General features: G+C 41.6%; 1 protein-coding gene across 1 annotated transcript in view; it reads right to left on the bottom strand.

The window, feature by feature from the left end:
• trabd2b (TraB domain containing 2B) overlaps positions 1–26,841 on the bottom strand; it is a 135,773-nt gene that overhangs the window by 458 nt on the left and 108,474 nt on the right. Inside the window, exons 5-7 of the mRNA XM_036579541.1 lie at positions 10,567–10,657; positions 1,930–2,163; positions 1–1,285 (exon numbers count right to left, since the gene is read on the bottom strand). The exon at positions 1–1,285 is cut by the window's left edge and continues 458 nt beyond it. Coding sequence (XP_036435434.1) covers positions 1,081–1,285; positions 1,930–2,163; positions 10,567–10,657 — 530 coding nt within the window. The 3' untranslated portion in view covers positions 1–1,080. The remainder of the gene's footprint in view (positions 1,286–1,929; positions 2,164–10,566; positions 10,658–26,841) is intronic.

Here is a 26,841-nt window from a genome sequence, read left to right as displayed (position 1 = left end):
TAGCAAAGGCAAACATTGTCCTGTCTGGACTTACTGGCTCAGCTAAGACCAGCATCAGACCAGCACAAGACCTGCAGAGACCAGCTTAGACCAGCATAGACTTCATGTTGTAGTTTGAGTAGGCTACTACTGATATGTGCTTGAAGGGACATAGACTCAAGAGGACATTCTGGCCAAAATAAAACATTTCACCATCGCAACTTCTGTTGTAAACATGCCTATTTGGTGCCGCACTAGTCACCAGAGCAAGATTTCCCAGGTTAAAACTACAAAATCTGCCCTCTGATGACGTATCTTGAAGGTGAAAGTAATTTTGAAAGACTGTAAGCGCTTTAGGCTGCTGCTAATTAATTCTTTAACAAGGAAAAACAAGTTTGAGGACTAATTGCATGCTGGGTGTAACATCTACTGGATTGAAATTGAAGGACGAAAACACAAAAAACATGAGTTCTGTCAAACCAGTTAGGCCGAGGGGTGCAATGCTGCACTCCTGAATATTAGATAACAAGACAAATGACATGCTAAATGCTGATTTAGGCCTCTTTATGCTACATTTGGATGAATTTCCACTTTGTTAACATTAAAATTATATTTCTTTTACTTTTTTTCCTTTTTTGTGTGTAATTTGATTCTGTTGATTCAGCTCCTGGACTGCTTTACTGTTGTTCAGATCTCTTCATTCTCCATTTTAGGCCAAAAGGATTAAACTAAAGAGAAGAATAGAATCTAACAAACTTCAGTTTCTATGCTGGTATATGTTGGACGTTCTACTGTAGTTCTATTGAGAACTCAGTACTGGAGGTGATACTTTTACTCAAGATAGTACAAGTCTACGTGAGTCATTAATTAATTGCAGTAGTAGGAGTTTTACTGAAATACTCAGGCTTCTGTACTCACTTCTTAACTTTTTCATGTTCTTATGTTGAAGCTCTTCACCAAAACTGAGCCTAAAGACTCTGTTAGACCTTCTTCAGCTTTACAGAGCCCATTTCTGACAGCATAGCCAGCTTTTGTGTCTGCTTACTCAGTGAGGCCTGGACGTGAGGTTTGTCTGCGTGTGTTATTGGCTCCCCCTTGTGGTTAGGAGGTGAAGAGCAGCAGCTGTGAGAGGAGGCAGGTGAGTAGGGCAGGTAGCACGCTCCTAGGACTGGGTGAAGCCAAAGCAGGGAGCAGAGTGTCCTCTCGGCCAGTGAGAGACGTCCTTCTCTTCTGTTCCTGCCGTGTTAGAGGAGGCTCCACCGTCACATAGCCGTTGGTTATCCGTATATTTGGAAGTGGAGTCGAGCTACAAACAAAATGAATACAAAAACACAGGGTTTATTTGACTGGGACATAAACAGACATCATAGAAGTGTTCACAGAGTTTTTGTGATGCTTAGTCAGCTAAGTTTTGTTCTAAGTCTGCGTTCAGGGAAAAAAACGTCCCTCCATTTACATGTAACTCCACTCGCAAAGGTATTTAAGAGCTTGCTAATCCGTGAGGCCTTTTAACGTAATATAACGGGAAAGAAATGCCATGTTTTAAGTTTTTTAAACAAACTTTTGAGTTTCTGTGTGTTTATCGTGCACTATTTGTGTATGATGTCATAAACATAGGGGGGATATAAGGATAATTGTAGCCTTTCTGTGCAAGATTTTTCATCAAACTGCACACTTTTTTTCGGTTTCTCACAAAAACAGCCTGTTTAATTCTGAGGGATAAAGAGATGTTGGAATATGGTCATGTAAAACTGAATTATGACTTATGAATTATCATATGATCCAAATAAGGGCTAAGCTTCAGTGATTTACACACTTTTTTCACCCAGTGGAAGTGAATGCCCCTCTGCTCTACTCAGGCACACCTGACAAACACGACTCTCCTCACCTAGTTTTCCAAAAAGTGTGTTTCCTCAAAATGTGAGAAGCTGAAAGTGGGCGTGGTCTCACCTGTCTCCAATGCGCACCCACAGGTCGCTGAAGAGCCGCTGCCTACTGTGCTGTCGGTGGGCCTTGCGGGGGCGTTTGTGTCTGCCAAACTCCTCCAGCTGGCTCAGGCTGTCTGGCAGCAGCAGGTGAGGCGGGTCCTCCTCCAGCTCCGGAGCTTCTGACATCCACTGTGTCACTGGCTCTGGACTCCCCCCACTTGGCATCAAAGTGGTACCCTCCACCTCAGCCCAGCTCCTTGGATGGAACCATGAGGACAGAGAGACAGGTGGGTTTAACAGGTGAAACAGGTGCATAAGGGCAGTGTAGCATTATAGTACAGTATGCTTTGACCTTGCAATGTGATGTAATGAGATACACTGCCACTCAGTGCCTTCCAGGTTTGTCGGACGCTAGAGGGCGCTCCTAAGTGAGTCTAAAATGAATGATTTCCTATGGAGCTTTTGTGCAAAATCATAGTTTGTACATGCTTGATCATTTTTATATAGAAAACGTGCTGTTTTTTTTCAACACAGAACATCATAAAATATTTTAACACCGCTGCTATATTTCAGTAAGCGTGAACTGCTTCACTCAGCCAATGAAATAATCAGCTCACCAACCAGGATGCTAACATTACTGCACTTAGTAGCACTAATGTGAGCATCCTACTGCCCAAAACCTGTTTGCTGCAAAAATCTGAAAGTTATTAGAAATTATATTATTTTATATTTTAATGGAATATATCATTCTACTTTCCACAGTTAAAGGACATTCCAACAGAAATGGCTAGAAACACATTTAATATTTAATTTGTAGCCATTTTGCTCCTTTCACTCCCATTCACTGAGCACTCAAATGTCACATTTTTGGTATAATAAGAGAAATAGGAAGTGGCCAGACTCCCCATTAACTGGGTCTTGTATCACTCCTTATTCACCTGTAACCTAGCACATGCCAGCATATAGATGATTTAATAGAACAATCTTTGGGGGATGTTAACAAACGTGTTTGTTACTTTGATTTTGTGTCATCACTGAAATCTCCGTACTGAATGTTAAATTTGCTGGCTGGTGGCTGACACAGGTGCTCAGCTATGCGCAAAGCTTGTATAATCTCCAGAGAAAAGCAGTGCCACATTCACGTCACAAAACGTTCAGTGCCTCACAGCCGTGTGTGACTAACAGCAGCATGAAGCCACGCAAACGTTGGCATGGTGACAGCATCATTAGCCAAAACTGATGATAATCAGAGAAAAGCTTTAGCAGTGTTTGTTGTATATTTAGGGTGGAAAGAGGCAGAAGGATTCTCTAAACTCTTACTTTTTATTATATAATAATGGGTTTGCATGGACCTCAACAATGAGACGTCCGGCATCCATATAATCCCCCCCAAAAAATAACATTTAGTTTATTCCACCACCGCAGTCGATTGCAGAAGTTGGGAAAACTGAACTTTCGGTGGAATGTTCCACTGGCAGCGGCAGAATTCCGTCACTGCTCCAATAAAAACAATGGAATATCCGGTTTGCCATTGACCACATGTAAACGTGGCATGTCCAATGCCAGAAGTCAACTAGAGGGGTGTAAAGCCACCCAGCACTGGGCTGGGGATGAGTGGAGCAAATGATCTCCATCCAGTACCTTTGGGATGAGTTTGTGATCAAGAACTGATCCAAATTCATTACCTGACCTCACTAATGCTCTTGTGGCTGAATGTAATCAAATCCTCACAGCAGTGTTCCAACATCTAGTGCCCATGTGTCAAACACAAGGCCAACGGGCCAAGTCAGGCCCGTAGCACGATCCTATCTGGCCCACGGAATTATTTTGATTTTCTATTAATGTTAGCCCATTTCACAGTGTGCAGCACTACAATCCCCAACATGCACTGCAACGTGAAATGCACTCTTACTCCCCCTCCCCCCCAACAGCAATCTATGGGACAGCAGTTACACCTCAATCCTACCACACCAATCACAACACCAGACACACTAGCTGTGTTTCAGCAGCAGTCCAACCAATATAAACACTTAGCTAAACACCTAGTTCGCTAAAAGTGAGAAGTGGGCAGTGAATGCTGGGGATTCAAAGACAGATGGGAGCTCAAATATCTTTTTACTTCCAATATCTGTCTCGTTTGCAGAGATGGGGTGGCCATAATGAAGGAATACCACGTTAAGTACTATTAAGAAACAAAACGAGAGAGTTGGATAGACAACAGTGGCATCAGAAAAGTGTCTGAGATGAAGAAAGGCATTCTCTGGCTCACGGATTTGTGGAGATTTTTTAATATGGCTCTTTTAGCGGTTGGGTTTCACACCCCTGATCTAGTGTAAAGCCTTCCAGAAGAGCAGCAAAGCCAGCAAAGACTGAACAAACTCCCTATTAAAACTCCTAATTTCAGAGGAAACCCTGGGTGAGCAGGCTTCCATATAGCCTACGTTATTGTGCATGGCTGAGAGTGCTGGGCTATTGCTTTTAAAATAGCAGCACACACTGCTAAGTGCGATGAAAGCTCCATAATACCTGTTATCACCTTAGAGATGTGGAAAAAATCTCAAGGGTTCTTCAGAAAGTTCTGTCTTTGTATGTGTGTGTGGTGCTGAATTCCTCCACAGTCCATTATCATGTTTCTGATAGAATAGACTTTGAACTTCCAACAGACACACACACACACACACACACACACACACAGACTTCAAGCATGTAAAGAATTTACAAAGTGCCAAAACAACCCACTAACCACTGGGGAAGTGGAGGCCATAATCTGGCACTCTAAAGGACCCACAGTTATGTTCCTGGGCTCTAGTTATGAGCTTTCAGTGTGAGGTGGCTTTCTGCAAGATATAAGGAGAGAGAGGCTGAACCCAGAACAGCACAGTGTGTTCAAAAATCACCAGAACTGATTATCTTGTTGAGTACTTTGATCCTTGTTCCTATTAAAGTCTTTAAACTGAATATCTTTCCTCCAATATTATTCTGTCTCTCTCAATTAACAGGCTTTACATTAACGGCAATTAGCAGACGCTCTTGCTTAGAGCGACTTACAGAAGTGCTTTGTTGTCTACTCAGAGAACGTATCGTAGCTAGAACAAACAGTTTAGAGCCGAAACTACCCTTGAGCTAAGAAACAAAAGCCAGTGCTAATGTACCTAGAAAGAAAGATACAGAATTAAACATGAGTGCAATACAAGGCATTTCAATAAGTAGTTAGATTAGTGCTCACTTAGGGCACACTTAGATCAGTGGTCACCAGCCCTGGTCCTGGAGACCCACCTTCCTGCAGAGTCTAGTTCCTATCACAATCTGCTTCACCTGGCTCATTAACTTCTCCAGAAGTTCTAGATTGGCTGGATCAAGAACATTAGTATTAGATAAGGTGGGACAGCATGCCAGCTGCAGGCTGGAACTGAACTCTGCAGGACAGTAGATCTTCAGAAAATGGGTTGGTGACCACTGACCTAGATTAATAATTGATGATAATCCTAGAACGTAACAGGTTAAACTTTGCTTCTTTCTGATTGGCCACTTCATGGCCTTGAGCCACGACTCAGTTTAGGCCTCATGTTTGTGGTTTATGAAGCTTTACATAAACATCTGTATGGTTGCCATGACAACTCTTTTTATATAGGTTACATCATTGCATTTTTGGGGGCTGGTGGGATTCAGACTGCTCTGCGTGGGTTCAGGACTTCATTCGCTCTCACTCATTCACTCTCTCTTTCACTTATTCTCACTCATTCACTCTTACTCCCTCTCACTCACTCACTCAGTCACCCCCTGTTAGTTTTTGCTGCCTGTTACTCACTCTCTGTCTCTCATTCATCGTCTTCCTCACTTGATCTCTCGCTCAATAGCATCTATCTCTTTCCCTCATGATCTCTCCCTCTCACTCACTCATTCACTCACTGTCACTCTCACATCTTCTTTCTCTCAGTCCTTGACTCACTCACTCTCTGTCACTTCCCACACATATACCCTCTTTCATTCTTACAGACACTCTTTTACTCTTAGTTACTCTATTTTTCACCTCCTCTCTCAATCATTTTCTCTCACTCAGCCTCCTATTCACACTCTTTCACTCTCTCCCACTCTCAGTCACTTTTCATTCACTCACTCTTTCACTGTTCTCTCTTTCTCTCTCACTCACTCACTCACTGTCACTCTCTCTTTCACTTCCCTAAATCTCTTATTCAGTCACTGTCACTCACTCCCTCACTCAATCACTTAGTATCGTTCTCTATTTCACTTCCCTAAATCTCACTCGCTCGCTCCCCACTCACTTGTTCGCTCACTCATTCATTCACTCCCTCACTCACTTGCTCACTCACAAAATTTGACACTCCCTTTCACTTTCTCACGTTCATTAATTGCTCACTCACTCGTTCACTTATTTGCTCACTCACTCATTCACTTATTCGCTCACTCACTGTCACTATGACTCTCTCACTCATTTGCTTTTCTCTCACTCATTCACTATTACACTCTTTCACTTACTCATGCGCTCCATCACTCACTCAATCACGTGGTCAACGATTCACTCAGTCATCTATCATCTATTCACATACTCCCTCATTTGCGCACTGTAACTCTTATTAACTTTTTCACTCACTCACTCACTCACTCACTCACTCACTCACTTACTCTTATCTACTCACTTACTCCCTCACTTGCTTATTGTATCTCTCGCTTTCACTTGTTCACTCACTCACTCACTCATCCACTCACTCACTCACTCACTCACTCATTCACTTGCTTACTTACTCTCACCTATTCACTTACTCCCCACTTGTTCATTGTATATCTCGCTTTCACTTGTTCACTTACTCACTCACTCGTTCACTCACTTACTTACTCTCACCTACGCACTTACTCCCTCACTTGATCATTGTATCTCTCGCTTTCACTTGTTCACTCACTCACTCACTCACTCACTCACTCACTCAGTCATTCACTTGCTTACTTACTCTTTCCTACTCACTTATTCCCTCACTTACTTGCTCATTGTATCTCTCGCCTTCACTTTTTTACTCACTCACTCATTCATCCTCTCCAGCTGTCAGATTTTCAGCTCAATCACTCCACCACAGTCTCCTACTCATCCCTCTCCAGTGGAAGCCCATTATAATTTTAATATCCAGTGGGAAGTTTTTAAAGGAATGGCAGATGGTACTGGCGGCTGGCCGCAGTGGCCATTCGCAGCAGCTTTGCCTGGTTATTTCCCTTCTTTGCTCTTATTTTTCCATTTGTGCTCTTGTTTCGAGTGGGTGTTGAAACCGTTATGGCTGCTATTTTAATGAGCTCAACCTGTTCTGGGTTTGGAACACCCCTCTGTTCCCCTCTTCTCCCCTCTCCTCCTCCTTAAAAGCCTATTGAGTAATTGCCTGAGTATGCCAGAGAGCAGGGGGTTTGCCTTTTGTGTGAGCAGACACAGCACCCCTCTCCAAAAGACAAATGGGCCAGACCCGTGTGCCATTTGAGTTGGCAAAGTTACGGTCTGGCCCATCTCATCATGGTTAGTGGGGGGGGGGACAGGGGGTTAAGGGGGGATCAAAGGCATACTTTAGCTCTGTTTGCAGTTTAAATGTTGTGTGCGCAATGCCTGCACGCTGAATTACAGCGTGCCAAGCACGTCTATGTGGTGGACCATGATGCGCTGACCAGACTGTATATGCAATTTTCCCTGGTGTATTCAATTAAATATGATGGTCGGCAAAACGTGTTATTCAATAACGGTCAGAGTTATTATGTGTGTGGCGCAAGATAATTGGGAGAGAGGGGGAAAAAGAGGGATTTGAAAAGGAGAAGAAAGAAATAGACACAGATGGTCGAAGTGGAAGCAGAAAGAGAAGAAGAATACAATAAAAGAGAAAATGAGAGACAGAGAAAGAATTATTAGCTGCGTATGCATACGTTTGTGTGTGAATCTGTTTTTTTGGGGGGGTGTTGTGGTTACAGGTTAAGGGGGTCAGATAGAAAGTATTTTATCCCTGAGACTTCACTGTAGTGAGATTAATAACCACCAACTAGCCTTCATTACAGCTACCATTACCTGAGAGAGAGAGGGAAAAAATAAGCACAACATACGATTGCTGACCACACATTCAACTGCCTAGTTACTACACTCTTAAAAAAGATGGTTCTTCAAGGGTTCTTTGATAAAGAAAAAAAGATGGTTCTTCAAGGGTTCTTTGATAAAGAAAATGGTTCTGTATAGAACCATGAACACTCAAATAACCTTTTGCATGATTAAAGGTTCTTTGTAACATAAAAGTGTTCTTCAGGTTGATGGAGAATGTGCTGTAGATGGTTCTATATAGAACCTTTTTGAAAATGGTTCTATATAGCACCCAAAAGGGTTCTTCTATTGTTACAATGTCAAGCTTTTCAAAAAGACTCTATATAGACCCATCTGTAGCACCTTTATGCACACTTTCCATTAATCTGGAGAACGCTTTCGTGATGCAAAGAACCATTTAATCATGCAAAATGTCCTTTATGTGTTCATGGTTCTATACAGAACCATTTTCTTTATTAAAGAACCCTTGAAGAACCATCTTTTTTAAGAGTGTATAACAAGGCTAATTAACTAGAGGCCTGTCTTTTACAGCACTAGGCAAAGTTGTCTATGTCAAATGGTTGAAGACTGCAACTTTCTAGTTGTTTTTTCCACAATATTGATCTTTGTTTTCTTTGCTATGGTCAACTTTACTATTTACCTGCCTTGCTATCTAGACAAACGGTAACCTATGATATGGATAAGTTCCTACAATTTGGAGAAAAGGTCAAGCAGGGTAATGCTGTGTTTACATACTGATGTTTGGGAAAAAAAGTCATTCTAAAATCATGTCATTCTGTAGTTGGCGTCATGTTCCTATTAAGAACTTGAGCTCCAGCTGATTTTCTCTATGAGAACAACGAATGCTGTTTCCAAAAATCACTGCTATCGTTTCCTGTGATAAACTAAAATGCTCCAAAGCTGATACATTCTGCTGTATGTACATTTTTCCTTGGACTTCACTGGATCTTCTGAATTATGTGGTTGTTAAGGAGCAAAATTTTGAATATTGCTACATGCAAGCTAATATTGCTAAATGGACATCATAAAACTGGCATCCTCACCAAAATCCATGCAAACCAGTAAGCTTTGTAAATGTGGTAGTGAAGTTGCTTTGGCAGGTTTAGGCTGCAGTTGATATATATATATAAACCTTATGTGTCATTGACCCATATAACATTGCTGAGGTTTAATAAATAGTAGACTTTTTTCCATGCAGTGTCATTTCAGTGTGCAGGAGTGTTAGCTTGTTTGCAGCATGGACAGCACTTACGACAAGATGTGATAGCATTTTTTTTTTTTTTTTAAAAACACCATTCATTTATTTCTCACAGAGAAAATTTGCTTAGACTCAGAAATCCCTATATGGGCAAGACACTGACTACAGAATGACACACAATGTCAGAGATCTAATGAAGAACTGGTTTAAAACTGTGGCTTTGTGCGACCAATGCAGCTGTGTAAATGTTGCCATGGTGATAAAATAGGTGAAGATCAAAGAAGAGCACTTTTATTTTAATTTAAAGTATAAGAAGTGCATACGGATGCATGAATTGAATTAACATTACTGTAACATTTAGTTTCACATCAGATGTTTTTTTTTTGAACAGTCAGATACTTGGAGGGGCCTGCTTTCCAAGTGAGCTGGCCTAGGCCCCCCAACCCTCCCTGTATCTAGGCCCCTGATGTGTATTTATGTGTATATACACTGATCAGGCGTAACATTATGACCACCTCCTTGTTTCTACGCTCATTGTCCATTTTATCAGCTCCACTTACTATATAGGTGCACTTTGTAGTTCTACAGTTACAGACTGTAGTCCATCTGTTTCTCTGCATACTTTGTTAGCCCCCTTTTACCCTGTTCTTCAGTGGTCAGGACCCCCATGGACCCTCACAGAGCAGGTACTATTTGGGTGGTGGATCATTTTCAGCACTGCAGTAACACTGATGTGGTGGTGGTGTGTTAGTGTGTGTTGCGCTGGTCTGAGTGGATCAGACAGTTTTTAAACACCTCAGTGTCACTGCTGGACTGAGAATAGTCCACCAACCAAAAATATCCAGCCAACAGCGTCCTGTGGGCAGCGTCCTGTGACCACTGATGAAGGACTAGAGGATGACCAACACAAACTGTGCAGCAGCAGATGAGCTATCGTCTCTGACTTTACATCTACAAGGTGGACTGACAAGGTAGGAGTGTCTAATAGAGTGGACAGTGAGTGGACACAGTGCTTAAAAACTCCAGCAGTACTGCTGTGTCTGATCCACTTGTACTAGTGCAACACACACTAACACACCACCACCACGTCAGTGTTACTGCAGTGCTGAAAATGATCCACCACCCAAACAGAACCTGCTCTGTGAGGGTCAATGGGGGTCCTGACCACTGAAGAACAGGGTAAAAGGGGGCTAACAAAGTATGCAGAGAAACAGATGGACTACAGTCTGTAACTGTAGAACTACAAAGTGCACCTATATAGTAAGTGGAGCTGATAAAATGGACAATGAGCGTAGAAACAAGGAGGTGGTCATAATGTTATGACTGATTGTGTGTATGTGTGTGTGAGAGAGGGAGAAAGAGAGAGAGAGAAAATAACTCACTGTGTAACAGACTCATGGGCTGGTGTGTGTTCCACCTCGTAACCCTCCTGTCGCAGGATGTCCAGCACACTGTGGTTACCCAGAAAGTGACCTGAAACAGCAGAGAGACAGCTCCCATGTTACTGACCAGGGCTGGGTTTCCTGAAAGCATCTTAGCACAAAGATGATTCTTAAACGGTAGAGTGAGCAGCACACCGAACACTATCTCTACCAGTTAAGATGAACTCGAGAAAACGAGAAACTGTCAAACACTAATCCTTCTCATTCGAATTCTCCCGTTCCACCTTAAATGGTGCAGCAGTAACATTCTGGCACCTCAGGTACCATTTAAGGTGGAATGGGAAAATTCGAACAAGAAGCTGGCGAATGAGAAGCAACTTCAGCCTCGTAAAAAGTCGAACTTTGAGAGACATTTTACAAGAAACAGTTCTACTTTTGTGTAAAAGTTTCCTGCCGGAGATGCGAGAAAAGTGGCTGTATCTGAGCTAAAACTTAAGGCAGAGCAAAATAAGTCAAAATGGCTCTTTACATTTTGGTTACTGACCACTGTCCTAAGAGATCAAAAGATCGTCTTACACTAGTGCATCGGTCCTTGACAGCTATGCTCTGCCCTTTTGTAGCCGCTCCGAGGCTGGACAAGGCTTTTTCCCCCTTTGCTGCAGTAGCAGCCTCTACTCTTCTAGGAAGGCTTTACACTATATGTCGTAACATTGCTGTGAGGAGAAGATTGCATTCAGTCACAAGAGCATTAGTGAGCTCAGCTACTGATGTTGAATGATCAGTTCTGGATCACATAGTGACCTTAGGCTCATGTGCGGCTGTTCCAGATCATCCCATTCCATTGGTCAGTTCTTTTTTTTATAGATTAAACAAGCTGTCAGCAGTGGATGCACCTTCACTAGTTAAAAGGAATCTCTGGATACTTTTAGACAGTGTTCTGTGGAGCTGAGGGCTACTTGCTGGTATAGCACACCATTTCTGTTTGTCCCGGACCATAAAGTGGACTTGTTTCATGTGGAATGGGCCCACATTTTGAGCTCTATGTTCCCGCCTGTCCGCTCCAGCTCTCACGTCTCACACACCCCTAATTCCTTCACTCTTGAGACATCAAACACACGCGCTCCAGTGCCACGCTGATGAAAGCTGTTTTATTTTCCCTGCGCGGCCCGATAATCCCATGTGTCACTCAACCCAGCAATAAGCGCTAATGCAGCCTGACCTCAGCGCCGGCCAGCATGCTCCGAGAGCTTATTAACGGCACGCTGAAAATCTTCAAGGCTGTCTCTTTTCATGCTTCTTTAACGTCATTATTTTTCTGATCACTCGCGAGGACAGGGAGCGAGAGAGGGGCCCCCACTGCGCTTTCTTGGCCGCCGAGTTCAAAGGCTCCTGGCACGGAGCGTGAAGAGGCTACCGCCGAGCAGCGGTCAGATCTAACGGCCAGATTACAGCGGCTCAGGCGGCACCTCAGCCCCCTGAGCGATGGAGAGAAACAGGAGCCCTATTGAAGCTCGTCTTCGCTTCGGCTCTCCTAACACTGTCCGCACTGGTGGCTTCAGTGGTCCTCATACTGCAGCAGCAGGAGCGGAGCAGCTAGTGGCCCCAGTGCCCAGTGGGACCCCTCCAGAAAACCCTCCCAAAGAGACTTTCACTTTAACCCCTGAACTCTCCCTCAACCCTTTTAAAGGATAACCTTCCTCAACGCCGTAACTAGCGTCAAATTAACTGTTGAATATGCGCCAGTTTCTAATCTTGCTTATAGTTTTACCAATTGATTACTCGTTATTTATCATCCCTATTTTTAATGTATCTTTTTCATTCATTTGTTCATTTTCCATCCTTCCATTCTTCCACAACCTGCTATTATTTTTTTCACTAACTGATTTGAGGCCAGTTGGACTGTTTAATTTTATTTAGTCAATTATTTCAATATTTATGTACTAATTTATTTTCAGAAGAACACACATGGATCATTCATGGAGATTTCAGCTTGTGAAAAAAATACTTTAACCATTTTAATGTATCTTTCTTTGAAAATGATGATGATAATGATGATTATCATTATTATTATGAGTTTAATTTCTCAATAAAAAAAACACATGAAAGGAGCCTGTAGGCAGGGCCTTATTTTTAGCCACGCCCCTGCATATTAGAGCAAGAAGTGAGACTGCATCCCTGTCTCCCCCAATTAGATCCTGATGTTTTGAAGTAAATGTGTCCCAAAGTCTGAAAATCAGTGAGGAACATTTAAAATTATCACTACTGAAACACATATTTTCTGCAAATAAAGTAAATTTTTGTTTTAATGACATTTTTATGAATGTAAGTGCGTACGACTATTCAAAGCTGTGTTTGCTCGTCATGTACTGGCTAGTTTTTGAGTTCTGCTCAAAATGGGCTAAAACTGTCATGACCGAAACAGTCATTACTGAAACATTTTGTGAAGTTTTGGTGTTATGAATGTTTTGTTAGTGGCAAAATGGAACGTTCAATCATTGATTCAAATAAACTAAACATAATAAAGGTATACAGTCACTCAAAGCGAAAGGATTTTAGTCTTAAACTCAGACAAACTCTTAAAGTCAGTTCAAGTCTGAAACAGGTTTTGAACTCTGACTTTGAAACAATTTGGCAGAACGATCAATATACTAAGTCAACTAATAGCTTCACGGTGTTCTTGATGTTAATGACCTTATCTACCACCAGAGGAGTTATGGCGTGTGCACGTCTACGTTAGTCAGAGTAAAAGGCATTGCTTGTATAATCAGCACATTCTGTGCTGCCATGTTGTCTATAACTGTATCGAAGATGCATGAGGTTTCCTTGATGGATGCACTGTGATTTTTTTCAAGTGCGGTCAAGTTTTCATGTTTTATTTCAGTAGTTTGTGAGAAAAACTACATAAAAATCTTTCAATGTTCATCTTTGTTAGATCATGTTCTTCACCAATTGAAAAAATGCAACCATAGCATTGAAAAGTTATTAACAGAGAAGATTAACTGGCAGAAACAGCCACATTTTGTACGGGCGAGCATCTACAAAGCATCTACACTGGACATCTACAAAGCATCTACACTGGAAAATTGTGTAAATCTAATTTTTATTTTGCAACCTAGTAATTTAAAATCCAGTCAGAGAGCTTTTTGTAGCTTTCAGAGAGTACAAAATGTTCCCTCTGTATTCAGCTTGGGAGGTCAAACCGTCCGTTTCATGTCCAGTATTTGTTTGTGTGGTTTTGTGCATCATAAATATGCACAAGACACAGGCCCCTCACAGGCATCTTGTTACTGGAGGAAGTGTCTGTCTCTGGGGCCCCAGCTGGAATGTGTGTGTGGGTGGTCACCTGGCTTGAAGGTAACCACGCTGCTTTGGCAACCACAGCACTGAACCAAGAGCACACCTGTTGAGGGAATGTTCCCCAGTCCCACACTCCACATGCAGCAGAATAGTAGAGTACTGTGCAAAAATCAGACACCATCCTTCAGTCAAAACAGCCAGTCTTAGAAGCTGGTTGATCATTTTCTGAAGCAACGCATTCAGTGGTGTTGAGGTCTGGACTCTGGGGTGGTCAGTCCATTGTTCAGCTTCTTTGTTTGATGTGTCCGTCTCCTTTTCTCAGTGAGGTTCTTCTTGACAGCTACACATCCTTTCAGACCCATAGCGCTGAGTCGTCTTCTCACAGTGGAAGGATGGACAGAAACACCTGTGGATGTTTTCAGATCTGAAGCAGCTTGATTTTCTCCTCTCTCTCAAAGATGAAAGCTTTAAGTGCTGTTTATCTGATGGGGGCAGTTTTAGTGTCTACCAGGTCTTCCAGGTGGTTGTTAGGAGTCTCAACGTCTCTGTAGCTTTTAATCATTTTTTGACCTCCACTTTTGGAAACTCCTATTTTTTTGTTATTTTTCTTTGACTTTTATCTTCCTTATGCAAGTGGATTATCTTTTATCCAACCTTCTCAGAAGGATCTCCTGAAAAATGCACGGGTGCATGACTGGAAACTAAATAAATTTGCACAGTATGGTAGTTCAGACAGTTTTGTGCATGTTATAAAAACATATTTTAAATATTTAAAAATAAATAGAGACATTAAGAACCAGCATGTCTCTCACACTTTTACACCTCCCTCCCTCTGTCTCTCTCTCTCTCTCTCTCTCTCTCTCTCTCTTGCTCTCTCTCTCTCTGTCCAGACACACATACCCTAAACATGAACTCTCAAAAGTAAACATCCACACCCAGAAACAAGCAAACAAACCCTGTCATATAAACTGTAGCCATGTAGCCAGTCAGTGTGCCCGTCTTTGTTTACCACAGCAGGGCATGTAGAGATTAGTGTAAACAAACTGCCGGTAGGGAGCGATTTCACACAGCTGGCACGTCGAGGGATGAGGGGCCTTAAACAAACCCATTACAGAATTAAACCAAAGCTCCTGGTAAACTCCTAGTACACAGCGGCGTTCAGCTCCCGTCTGCTGGGAGACCTTCACTCCTGGGAGCTTCTTCACAGTGTAGAGATGATGTTTATTAAATATTATCTAAATGACCTGGTAAGAAATTATTGCAAAATAGTCTTGCAGGGAACACTTGCCAAACAATCTGGCAATAAACAACAAAATAACTGGACGAGTACAAACTAATCTGGCATTTCATTTCCTTTTAAGGAGGGCCAGCATGGCCTCTGTCACGCGTCCCTCTGGCTCAAGCTCACACTAGAACTCCATTTCCCAGAATTCTGTCACGTTACACTCTCCCAGAAAGGGAGAGGACAGTAATGCTCTCTTAGACTTCCAGTCACGGATGGCTGTGGCATCACTGGTGATTCAGCTTGCAGTCAACATTAAACATCTAAGATGAGACCTCGGAAAATCCTGAGGCTGAATTCTCAAATGGCTCACTGCTCCTATATAGTGCATTGTGAGTTATGAAATTTTGGCTTTTGCACCCAAATATTGTGCTTTATGTCCAGTATGAATTGTGCTCACATGGCTGAATCCAAAGTGGTTCTTTGTTCTGTTTAGATGCAGCAGCCATTATCTTAAGAACTATGTCCTGCAATTTGTGGGAGAAGGGAGCCGTTTAAGATATGGCCTAAAACAGTGGCAGTGTTGAGTCACCTGACCTAAATACTGTGCGCTGATTCGCTGAACGGGGTTATGGGGTTCTGCTGGAGCAATAAACCTTACATTACTCTATAATGCTAATCCAAGTGGATTTACTCCTATTTTCTACATTTTATAAACGCTTTTTGTATCAGCCTCTGTGTCAGCATGGACAGATGAATGTAAACGTTTGAAGACCTCTCGATAAATTACATATTTTGATGAGTTTCTAAATGTGAAAAAGTTAACGCATCCTCTACAGGGGACACACTTAAATATGACCTTTTTCTGCACATTTATAGGCACAATTTGAAATGAACCTTTTAGCCAACTGTGTCTGAACACATCGGAATTAGACCTCCGCATTTAACCCATCCATGCAGTGAAACACCACATACACACTAGTGAACACACACACATTAGGGGGCCCGGAGCAGTGGGCAGCCCTATCCACGGCGCCCGGGGAGCAGTTGGGGGTTAGGTGCCTTGCTCAAGGGCACTTCAGTCACGTACTGTCAGCTGAGGGGATTGAACTGGTGACCTTCCGGTCACAAGGCTGGTGATTTTTGTCATAAAAAATGACCATAAAATATAAAATGTGCTATTACAAGGGCCACATTTTACGTTATTTCTTCTTGTCTATATTTGTTAGCTCAAGACCAGCAGCACCAAAGCTTTTGCATATGTCAGCTCATGAAAAATGTAGGCATTGGCCCAGAAATTCCCATTTCAGTACATTCCTAAATTTTCCTACACTTAGCTTGCCTTTAGATGGCTCCGCCTGGACTAGCCTGTCCGACAGTAGTTTGTTCCTCAGCATGCAGACACTGAGGCTCTGTTTCCTCCAGAGAGAGTCCAGCGAGGACGCCGAGTCATCGGTGAGATACAGCTAGTACTGACCTCAGTATCTTTTTCATTAGATACAGTCTCTCCTGCTGGACTGGACTTGGCTCTCATCGTGGAAAAGACCTGCAGCTACAGTCCAGCTGCTCTACTGCGTCCAATACCCAAACGCCTGTCGACAACACGGCCCCCGGTCTCTCTCCAAACTGCTGTCTCTTTTTCATTTCCACCACTGTTATGCATCTTTCTCTCTTTCCTTTGGCATACCATACCATAGAGAGAAAGGTTGATGAATGGAGCGAGAGATGAGAGAGAGGTGGATCAATGGGAAGGACAGATGACATTGAGAAAGAAGCAAGGAGGAATAGAGGGAGACTGAGAAGGAATGGAACGAGAGATAGTGGTGTGCTTGCACAGATGGGGAGCCAAACCCTGGTCTATCCCATGTGAGTCTGCGTTGTTATCCACTATGCTAGCCATGTCTGCATTTCTTAGAAAAGGGAAATGTTCCCTCATTTGTAGCTACACATGCGTCGTTGCACATGTGATTTAAAAAGTAGGGCTACATATGGGAATTGTGGGCTGATTCCCAATTTTTATATTTTGCTATATTTTTCAGGTACTGCTGATGGCAAAACATAAACATTTTATAAAATGTACAAATTGTGACTACATCTCCCTGGATTAGCTTTATTTAAAAATTGAACATTTATTTCTACAGTGCTTCAAATGTACAAATGTAAGTAACATAGGCATTTCAGTTTAGCAGCCCAGCATCACCTGAACATTCTGCTCTTCTAGGGTGCAATTAACATGTTGTCAAATCTAGATCTATTCTATTCAAATCTATTGTCCCATGGTCATTTTTAAACTGTGATTAAAACCCATGAGATACCCACACCTATGACCACTTCACAACAACTGAATTAAGCATCACTGCGCCACGGCATGAAAAAAATCCCTTGTGCTGTTAATGGACATTCTTTGACTCTCATGCTGCCCACGTGGACCACCAAGTGTACCGATGAAGTAAGAACCCATTTTCTTGTCTAAACTGAGGGGCTGACAACTTATGTTCTTAACTAGAACTAGGCTGGTCAGCTAGCTAACAGGCTAAAAGGTAGCAAATATGCTACACAACTCCATCATTAATATCACAGGCTTGAATTAAAGTGCAGGGAGACAAACATCAATAATTAAACTTTCCCATTTATCATTAAATACCTGTCACTGATATCTTGTGCACCGCTAGTTTTAATCCTTACTCTTACTGTACTGTACTGTACTGTAACTGGAATTATTCAATACATCATCAAATAAAGGTTATTTTTTTTGAGAATCTGACTGTATTATAAACTACAGAAATACAAAAATTGACCTGAATCAGGACAATAAGCTCAAAAGCCAAATCCAATAGCTTTTTAAAAAATTATTACAGTCCTACGTGTTTCAGGTATCAGGATCTGGAATATTATAGACAAGCCGGAAGGCCTGAGAAACTGTGATGGGGCAATGTTTTTGCAAGTCCTGTTCATGGTCCAGTTTAAATCTAACACTGTGCTAACATTTCTCTTTCAACTCAGCAAATGAATCAACTAATCAAGCTCTTGATGAGTTTATTTTGGTGTGTTAGGACAGAAATAACACTAAAACATCCAAGCATGTGCAAAGACTGGGGGCCCTGCCTTTGCCCTCAGACTGTGCCCTCTTGGCTGGTGTGTATAATGATGTATTTTATATTGCCTCAGTCGTTAGTCAAGAACCGGGAATTGAGCTCGTGGTCAGCTTGGGTTTTACAACATTCATCACGCTGAGGGGCTGGCAACTTATGTTCTTAACTAGAACTAAACGGTTCTGCTAGCTAACAGGCTAAAAGATAGCAAACATGCTAAACAACTCCATCGTTAATGTCACAGGCTTGAATTAAAGTACTTACGGTATGATTAACTGTAAATCAACAGTATAAACGTCTAAAAAATGTCACTTGAATAAATTACATGCTTCAAATTTTTTCAGTAAGAAGTCACGCCAAACCCAGGCTGAATCCCAAATGGCTTTGTGCTCCCTAAATAGTGTGCTAGCTATGAAAGTTTAGAAATTCTAGCCTCTATAGTGCATCATTTGTCGAGTGTGGATGTGTCTGAATCCCAAATGACTATTTCTTAGCTATATTTTGCACTGTTGAGGCGCAGGAGTCAGTATTTAAGTCCCTACATAGTGCACTATGTATGGAGCATTGAGCCATTTGAGACTCGACAAGAAGAGTGGTGCCGCTGGATTGGTGCTAAATAATAAATGACCAAAAAGTACTTATAAAGTTAAAGGTTTTGCATTAAACAGTGCTGTTTCATATGTATCATATGTTCACTGTTATACAACAAAAAGCAATATACAGCAGTGGGTGACCGAACGTTCTCTTCATTCTGCGCTCCATGGTTGCTTGGCAACAATACCATACTCTAAAGAAACTACATTTCATGGTGGAATACTACTTTATGTTGATTATTAATAATATTATTAATGAATGATAATAATAATAATAATAATAATAATAATAATAATAATAATAATAATAATATTAATTAATAATAACTTAAATTACTTTCTGAAAAATTGGGTACTTTATCATATTTTATGTTGGCTGCCATTTTATAAAAGCCTCTTCGCTTCACATTGTGCCTAAGAACACCCTTTCCCATGGTAAAATTGTAGTGACGCACAGCCTTTCGTGGCTTATTGCATAGCGCCACAGCATTGCATGGTGGTGACTAGGGTTCAAATCCATGCCCTGACAGAAACTGGGGTTCAGACTTCAGAAGAGGTAGTAAGGTTAGTGCTTTTGGCTGCCTCTTCACACTACGCTTGCTTTATCTGAAATGCGATTAGACTGTCTCTCTTGACAAAAAAGATTGCGATTAACCGTAAGTTAAAATGATTCAAGTTCATGTTGCCTTTTTCCCTTTGAGCTCCTGCCCCTCAAAATGTCTGTGCACAGATCTGAAACCATCACACGCATGGGTACTCCAGGATACTCCATCCAGTGCATTAGTGGACGCTAGATCAAGGCACGGTTTTCTCAGGCCCCCTGGAGATCAGTGATGGAAGAACATTTAAACTGTTTCCCTCCTGCACTTTAAATATTTACGTTGTCCTTGCGGTTACTGGGCAGCTGATAAGAGAAACTACCCTGGGCTGGGTGGGTGGGAGAAAGATGGATTAGGAAGGCAGTGAAAGAAAGCGAGGGAGCAGAAGAGTTGAGAGGAACGATGGTGGTCAGGTTAGAAGGGGTGAAAGCGTTTAAGGGAAACTGCCTTCACCATTTGTTTGCATTTCTGACAGCTTAGAGCCCATAACACCAACACTACATCTCAGCTGCTAGTAAAAGAGAGCCTTCCGTGTCCTCCTCTGCTGCAGTAACAGCCTCTACTCGTCTGGGAAGGCTTTGCACTAGATGTTGGAACATTACTGTGAGGATTTGATTGCATTCAGCCACAAGAGCATTAGTGAGGTCAGTTACTGATGTTGGATGATTGGTCCGGGAGCACTTCAACTCTTCCCAAAGTTACTGGATGGAGCTCAATCGCTTGACCAGGTCATAACAAAATTGGGGGCTCGTCCACCCTCACGGGTTATAACACCATGCCTCATAGAAATGTTACAAACATTGACGGTACATGACTGACAGAGAGGTGCAGCTGTGTAAACGTTACCATGCTGATGGCAACACTGAAAAAATGCTGCTTTGATTTTACTGGTTCCACACATATGAAATGTGTCCAAGTGTGTCCAAGACCCCCTAATTAACCTATTGGACCCCCTGAATGTCTCAAAATCAAAATTCTGGGAGTTTAAATTGTCAACCTGTCCATTAGGGAAAAATAGATGCTCAAACACAAATTCAAGGAAAGACCATTGTTTAGCCGTCCTCCCCCACAATCAGTGAGCTTCTGTCTTAGGTATTCTTAACTAACTAGAAATGCAGCACTGCTCTGCCTCAGGGTGGCACAGTAGCAACTTGGTTCACCCAGTTGGTTCTGCATAGCCTAGCAACTGTAACTATGCCTGTGACACTTCTAAAATACTTTACAACATGCCGTCATATACTTGTAAACCTAAAAACTAGACCAATTTCCCAAGAGATTGGCATAAAAAGTGAATTGTCTTCCGTTTGCGATTTGTCGTTGTCCATCTACAAACATAACATAAATGCAGCATTAGTATCTGTTTCTCAGAATTTCTCTAATCATTACCATTAATAATGTTTTTAATAATACTTGTTTTTCAGTCTTTAGTTAATCTGATTGCCTCTGCACGCCCTCTTACATCAGCTTATATAATTAATAACAGGTATAGCCCAGGAAATGTGTTTACACTGGAGACTCTAACTGGGGACAGAGAGAGAGAGAGAGAGAGAGAGAGAGAGAGACTACATGTGTAGTGTATTTGGTGTGTGTGTGTGTGTGTGTGTGTGTGTGTGTAAACTCCATTAGCAGTGAGCGAGCTCAGATTAGCTGTGGTAGCTAATGATGCGTGTAAATGCAGTCTGAGATAATGAGTTGTGCTGATCTAATTAGCACTGAGCGCCTCGTTTGCATCAGCGCTAACACCCACAGAGACCAAGTCCTGCTCTGAGCCACAGGTCCAGACAAATGACCTGTTTCCTGCTCGGGGTATTACTGTAACAGCAGTTCACCTGAGGAAAAAAGCTGCAGTTGTTTTTCAATGATTTTAGCTGGACAGAACTATTTAACCATGTTGACCCTGGAGCCACTTTAGTGTGGCCTCCACCAATCACAGCTTTAGCTGTTGCCTCATTGATCAAAGCATCCTGTTAACTTGTTTAATAAATATAAGTATATATAAAATATATTATATAAATATAAGTCTGCTGTCGGATTTGCCGAGCACTATTGCTGAAGAATTTAGCCAGGAATGTCTATTATTTGGCGATTTCTTCAATTATGGAAAAACATTGATAATGTCAGTGTGATGTTCACTTAACAAACAAACAAAAAGTGAAAACACTCTATAAACAGTTCAAAGAAATCTTTCCCTCGTTAATTATTATTGATTAAAAATGTAAATGTGTGGGAGGTGTTTGTGGGGTTAAATCCTTTGTTTTATATACTTATGTGCTTTGTTCATTTAACCCTTTACAAACCTCTCGGCTAGTATTACTTGAAGTGCCTTATTTCACTAATCAGTGCTTAATTAAGTTAAATCAGATATGCTGCTGATGGACTTTAACCCATCTGATGGCTGGAGGCATTCAAGAGAAATCTGGAACCAAACTAGCTCACAAGATATTGTCATCAAGGCATTTTTACTGTATTTATGTTCATGTTATATCTGTTCTAATGGTATAGGTTGTTTTTTGCTGGCAAAAACAACATATACAGTAGTTTATCCTCCATTAGCCTTTATTACTGGTTTCTTTTCTTTCAGAAGACTTCAGTTTAATTTTCTTAAGAAAAAATTTCTTCTTAAAATCCACTTGCACAGTGTTCACGAGGATTCTGACATTCACCAGTGTTTTCTTATTTGGGATTTGTTCTTAAGTAAGAACAGAATCTACACACACTGGCTGTGTTTACATGCAAAGATTTGTGCCAATCTGATTAAATACATTCCGATTATAGATAAAGACTGAGGTGTTTATTTGCTCACTCTACTCAACAATCCAATGGAAAATCTCTGTTTACATGCTCACTGCAAGTAATCCGATCCAAAATGATGCGCATGCGTGGAGTACCACTTAGAGTAAACGTTACCATGACAACGAGCATCACGTGAGTCCAGTCAGAGTGAGACGAGCAGCAGTGAGCAGCGCTTGTGTTTTTATTTACTATAAAATGATGTCCGACTCAGGAAAACGTCCTTCACATGTCCTTATTAAAGAAGGCCGAGAGGAAGACGTCGTGCTCTGAGACACATAAGCTGGACGTCCGTCCCACCGCCGTCTTTTAAAGATCAGAGCGTAAACTTCGTCTCCTCTGCAGACCAGTTTCTGCTCCGCCATGTTGAACGGTATAAACTTTCACTATGGCGTGACGAACATGATCAGAACGGACTTTAGACTTTCTGATTGGAAATGTAATCAGATACAGGCGTTTATACGGATATTATTCTTCTATTTAACTAATGATTCTACTATTTAACTGATTATTTACAGGATTACACACCTTGTTCAATTGGACAGAAATTGTATTTCAAATGGCCTCAGTTGAACTAGTCTATTCCAATTCAGGTGTGTACATGGACGTATTCTATTCTGATTGTGCTATTAGTCAGATTATTAACAGATTATTATGCTGCATGTAAACATGGCTAAAGAACATGGCTGCTTTGACCGCAACTGATATAAATGAAGGGTGGTCTCTGACTTTTGCGCAGTACTGTAGGTACGATAGAAAGCTGTGACCTGTGGTCCCTCAAATGTGTTGGTGAGTGTGTAGAGGGGTACATAGGGATAGCCAGTGGATAGTGTGAGTGATAAAGCAGGAAAGTGTGCAGGACAGACAACAGAGACCGTTTCAGGAGGGAACAGGGGATGAACACTTTAAGGAATGTAACTGTGTCAGCACACACTATACCCCAAACTCTACAACTGCAAAACACATGTGCACACACACACACTCACATTTTTACATAACATCGCTCTCATGAGGAAACCTCCCATCTCCCCTTTTGACCATCCTGATGGTTTCAATTGAGAGCTGATTCTCCCTCATATGTCCCCCTTGCAATTTATTAGCATGACTAAAATAAGCATCTCTGAACTCTGTGAAGTTTAGAGCTAATTAAGCCCAAGCCTCAGAAACTCTGCTGTTTTGGGAACTCTCTGTCACGTCGGGACAGATCAACATTTTAGGAGGCACCGCAAACATTAACCAGAACCAGCAGTTCAGCCACAAATGCTAATGTTGCTATTAATTAATCAAAGCTAACAGCCATCAATAAGCTTTATTCGAGTGTAATCACTCTAAAAGTCAGCTAGCTTTCATTCGAGGGCTGTTTTCAGTGGAACTGTTCATTTATTACTCTTTGTAATTGACTTCATCAGTTCTTTAGCATCTGTAATATTAGAGTTGGCATTTACTAGTGTCACGCTAATGTCTCATCATATCGACAGAAAACCAAATCTGAAGCCATCAGCAAGAAGAGAAATGGCTTCTGTTCAACTCTTTCGCACACACACACACACACACACACACACACACACACTCACATAGTGAAAGTGTGTGTGAAAGGGCGGCTGGGCTGTGGCCTGTGCAGGAAATTCCAGCGGATGTTCTCAATAAGAGCACACGGCACTAAACAGCAACTAAAGAGCCAGGCAAATGAAAACCTGCTGAAACGCAACACGCTAACGCACACACATGCACTGCTATCCGTCTTCTGATCAGACTACTAATGAGAATGTGTGCACAGGTGTGTGTGTGTGTGTGTGTGTGTGTGTGTGTGTGAACATTTCAGACACACATTGAGTTTGTACAAGAAACTCATTTCCCAAAAAGTTGCAAATAAAAACGAAAAGCAGTGATGTGTAAAATTAACCTGGATTTAAACACTAACCTGTATTTCAACAAAACAGTACATAGATGTTTAATATTAATTACCTTATCAAATTCTTTGTTTTTGGGGGCTCCCGAGTGGCGTAGCCATCTAAGAGTTGGCCCTGTCATCAGATGATCGCAAGTTCGATCCCTGGTGGAGTCCAAGAGAGCACAATTGGCCTCACGTGGCCTGCCTGTGGTGGCTGGCTTCACAGGTCTTGGAGGAAGCCTGTGCTAGCCTTCACCCTCCTAGTGTTGGTAGTATTGTGTCATTGGGGGAGTCCTAACTAGCGGGTGGAATTGGAGACTACTAATCCAAAAAATAAAAATCATTTCTGAATTCATTATTCTGAAATCGACACCAGGTTTTGACGGGGGAAATTTAAGACAATGAATGTTGTGAACGTTCAAAAAAGCATCTTAAACAGGTAAGGCAATCATGCTTGGGTATAAAAGAGCATCCAGGAAAGGTCTAGTCCTTTATGAAGGTCTAGTCCCCACAAAGGATGCGTCAAGAAGCCAATGAAACCAAAAACAACAACTCAATGCCTGTGACCTTCAATCCCTCAGACAGCATTAAAAAACAATATGTTTCTGTAATGTAGTCACCACAAGAGTTCAGGAATACTTTAACAAACCACTGACAATAAACACTGTTCATCCCTGCATCCTAAAATGCAAGTTAAGACTGTACTATGCACAGTGGGCATAGCAGTCAAGCAACCATAGACTTTTATAACAGAAGAAAATCCCTTTTGGAAAAAAGCTGGATCAATTGGTGTCTTCAGACCTCGAATGATTATGAAATGTTAGTGTTAAAGGGAGCAGAATTACGACTGACTCACAGTTCAACTCGGTCTCACCCTTAACTGACTCATGCAATCACTGCAGTGCCGCTCTCCCGTAGCTTGCAGCAGCGCCAGGTTTGATAAAGATTCAAACAACAGACTTTTCATAATAGAAAAAACTTCCGTCTCATGAACAAAGTGGGATGGTACATGCAGTAAATGGAGCGTTTAAAAGAAGGAGGCAGAACAACTTGAAACAGTGGGCTAGCAGGTAGTTTGCATTCCAGAGACTTGAGGCTTGACTTGGACTCAAACCTCAGAGACTCAAGACTTAACTGAGAGTCAAACCCCTGAGACTTGAGACTCAATTCAGACTTGAATCCCAGAGACTTAAGACTCGATTTGCACTCGAACACAAGATACTTGAGACTCAATTCAGACTCTAACCCCATAGATCTGAGAGTCGATACAGACTCGAACCCCAGAGACTCGAGACTCAATACAGGCTCAAACCCCAAAGACTTGCCATTCAATTCGGACTTCAACCCCAGAGATTTAACTCAGACTCAAACCCCAAAAACTCAAGACTCAACTCAGACCCCAGAGACTGGACTTGGACTTGAACCTCAAACTCAAGACGCAGCTCAGACTCAAACCCCTGAGACGTGAGACTTGATTTGGACTTGAATCCCAGAGACTTAAGACCCGATTTAGACCCAAACACCAGAGACTTGAGACTCAATTCTGACTCTAACCCCAGAGATTCAAGACTCGTTTCGGACTCGAACCCCAAGACTCAAGAATCAATTCAGACTTGAACCCCAGAGACTTGACTGAGACTCAAACCCCCAAGACTCAAGACTTGACTCTGACCCCAGGAGCTTGACTTGGACTTGAACCTCAGAGACTCATGTCTCAACACATATTCCAACCCCTGAGACTGGTGACTCAATTGAGACCCACATCCAAAAGACTCGAGACTGGACTCAGACTTAAACCCCTGAGACTTGAGACTTGTCTTAAACTTAAACACCAGAGACTAGAGACTCAATTTGGACTCAAATCCCAGAGACCTGAGATTCGATTCCGGCTCAGAATTCCATAAAGATTCAAGACCCAATTTGTACTCGAACCCCAGACTCGAGACTCAGATTGGTCTCAAACTCCAGAGACTTTTCACATTCTATATTAACTGATGATCCAGTTTTGTCCTCTGTAATTAATTTTGGGGTTCGAGTCTGAGTGGCGGTAAAACCTCTTATAATGTGTTTTGTGTGTCTCTGCAGCATCAAACTCAAACAATCCTGACTATAAACAGTAAACAACAACTAATGAACTACAGGAACTGCTGGACATATGCATTGTTTTTAATAGGCAAAAGCCAAAGGCAGATTTCCACATTTGTGGACAATAAGGTCTCCATTCTTCTCTTAGAGGCCTCAGAGCATGTTTTGATCATGCTGACCATCCTCAGATGTTTCTTCTAGAGTTTAGAGGTCTGATGAACCATGTTCCTTTAACACACACCTTTAACTGTTTTAATAGTCTTGTGGGTTGCATATTATTATTAATAAGTACTTATTACATAGTAATAAGCAATAATTACATTAACATCTAATAAAAACTCTTAAATAATAACAATAACCGGTAAATAGATAAAAGTTTTCTTGTCACTCATCAGATTTAAGAGGGCATTTCCAACATTTTATGTATGCAGATACACTTTATATATTTATACATCATCACTGTTGGTACAACACTTTACCTTCATTGTCCAGCAACACCGGTGGGTTTTGTTTGCATAGTGAATCTGCTATAAATATAACGTTTATTTTATTTTCTAAAACTTCTACTGTGTTTTTCTATATGTTTTTAGTGTAATGCCACTGTTCTCCAACAGGGGGTGCTGGCTAGAGCATATTGCCATTGAGCTATTATACAGCTACTTTAGTGTTTTCCTCTATTTATAACTCATTTCCTGACATATTTCAT

Source organism: Colossoma macropomum, unplaced genomic scaffold, assembly GCF_904425465.1.
Source record: "Colossoma macropomum unplaced genomic scaffold, Colossoma_macropomum, whole genome shotgun sequence".
Taxonomy (NCBI): domain Eukaryota; kingdom Metazoa; phylum Chordata; class Actinopteri; order Characiformes; family Serrasalmidae; genus Colossoma; species Colossoma macropomum.
The sequence above is the reverse complement of the archived record's forward strand: the minus strand, read 5'-3'. Positions and strand labels throughout refer to the sequence as shown.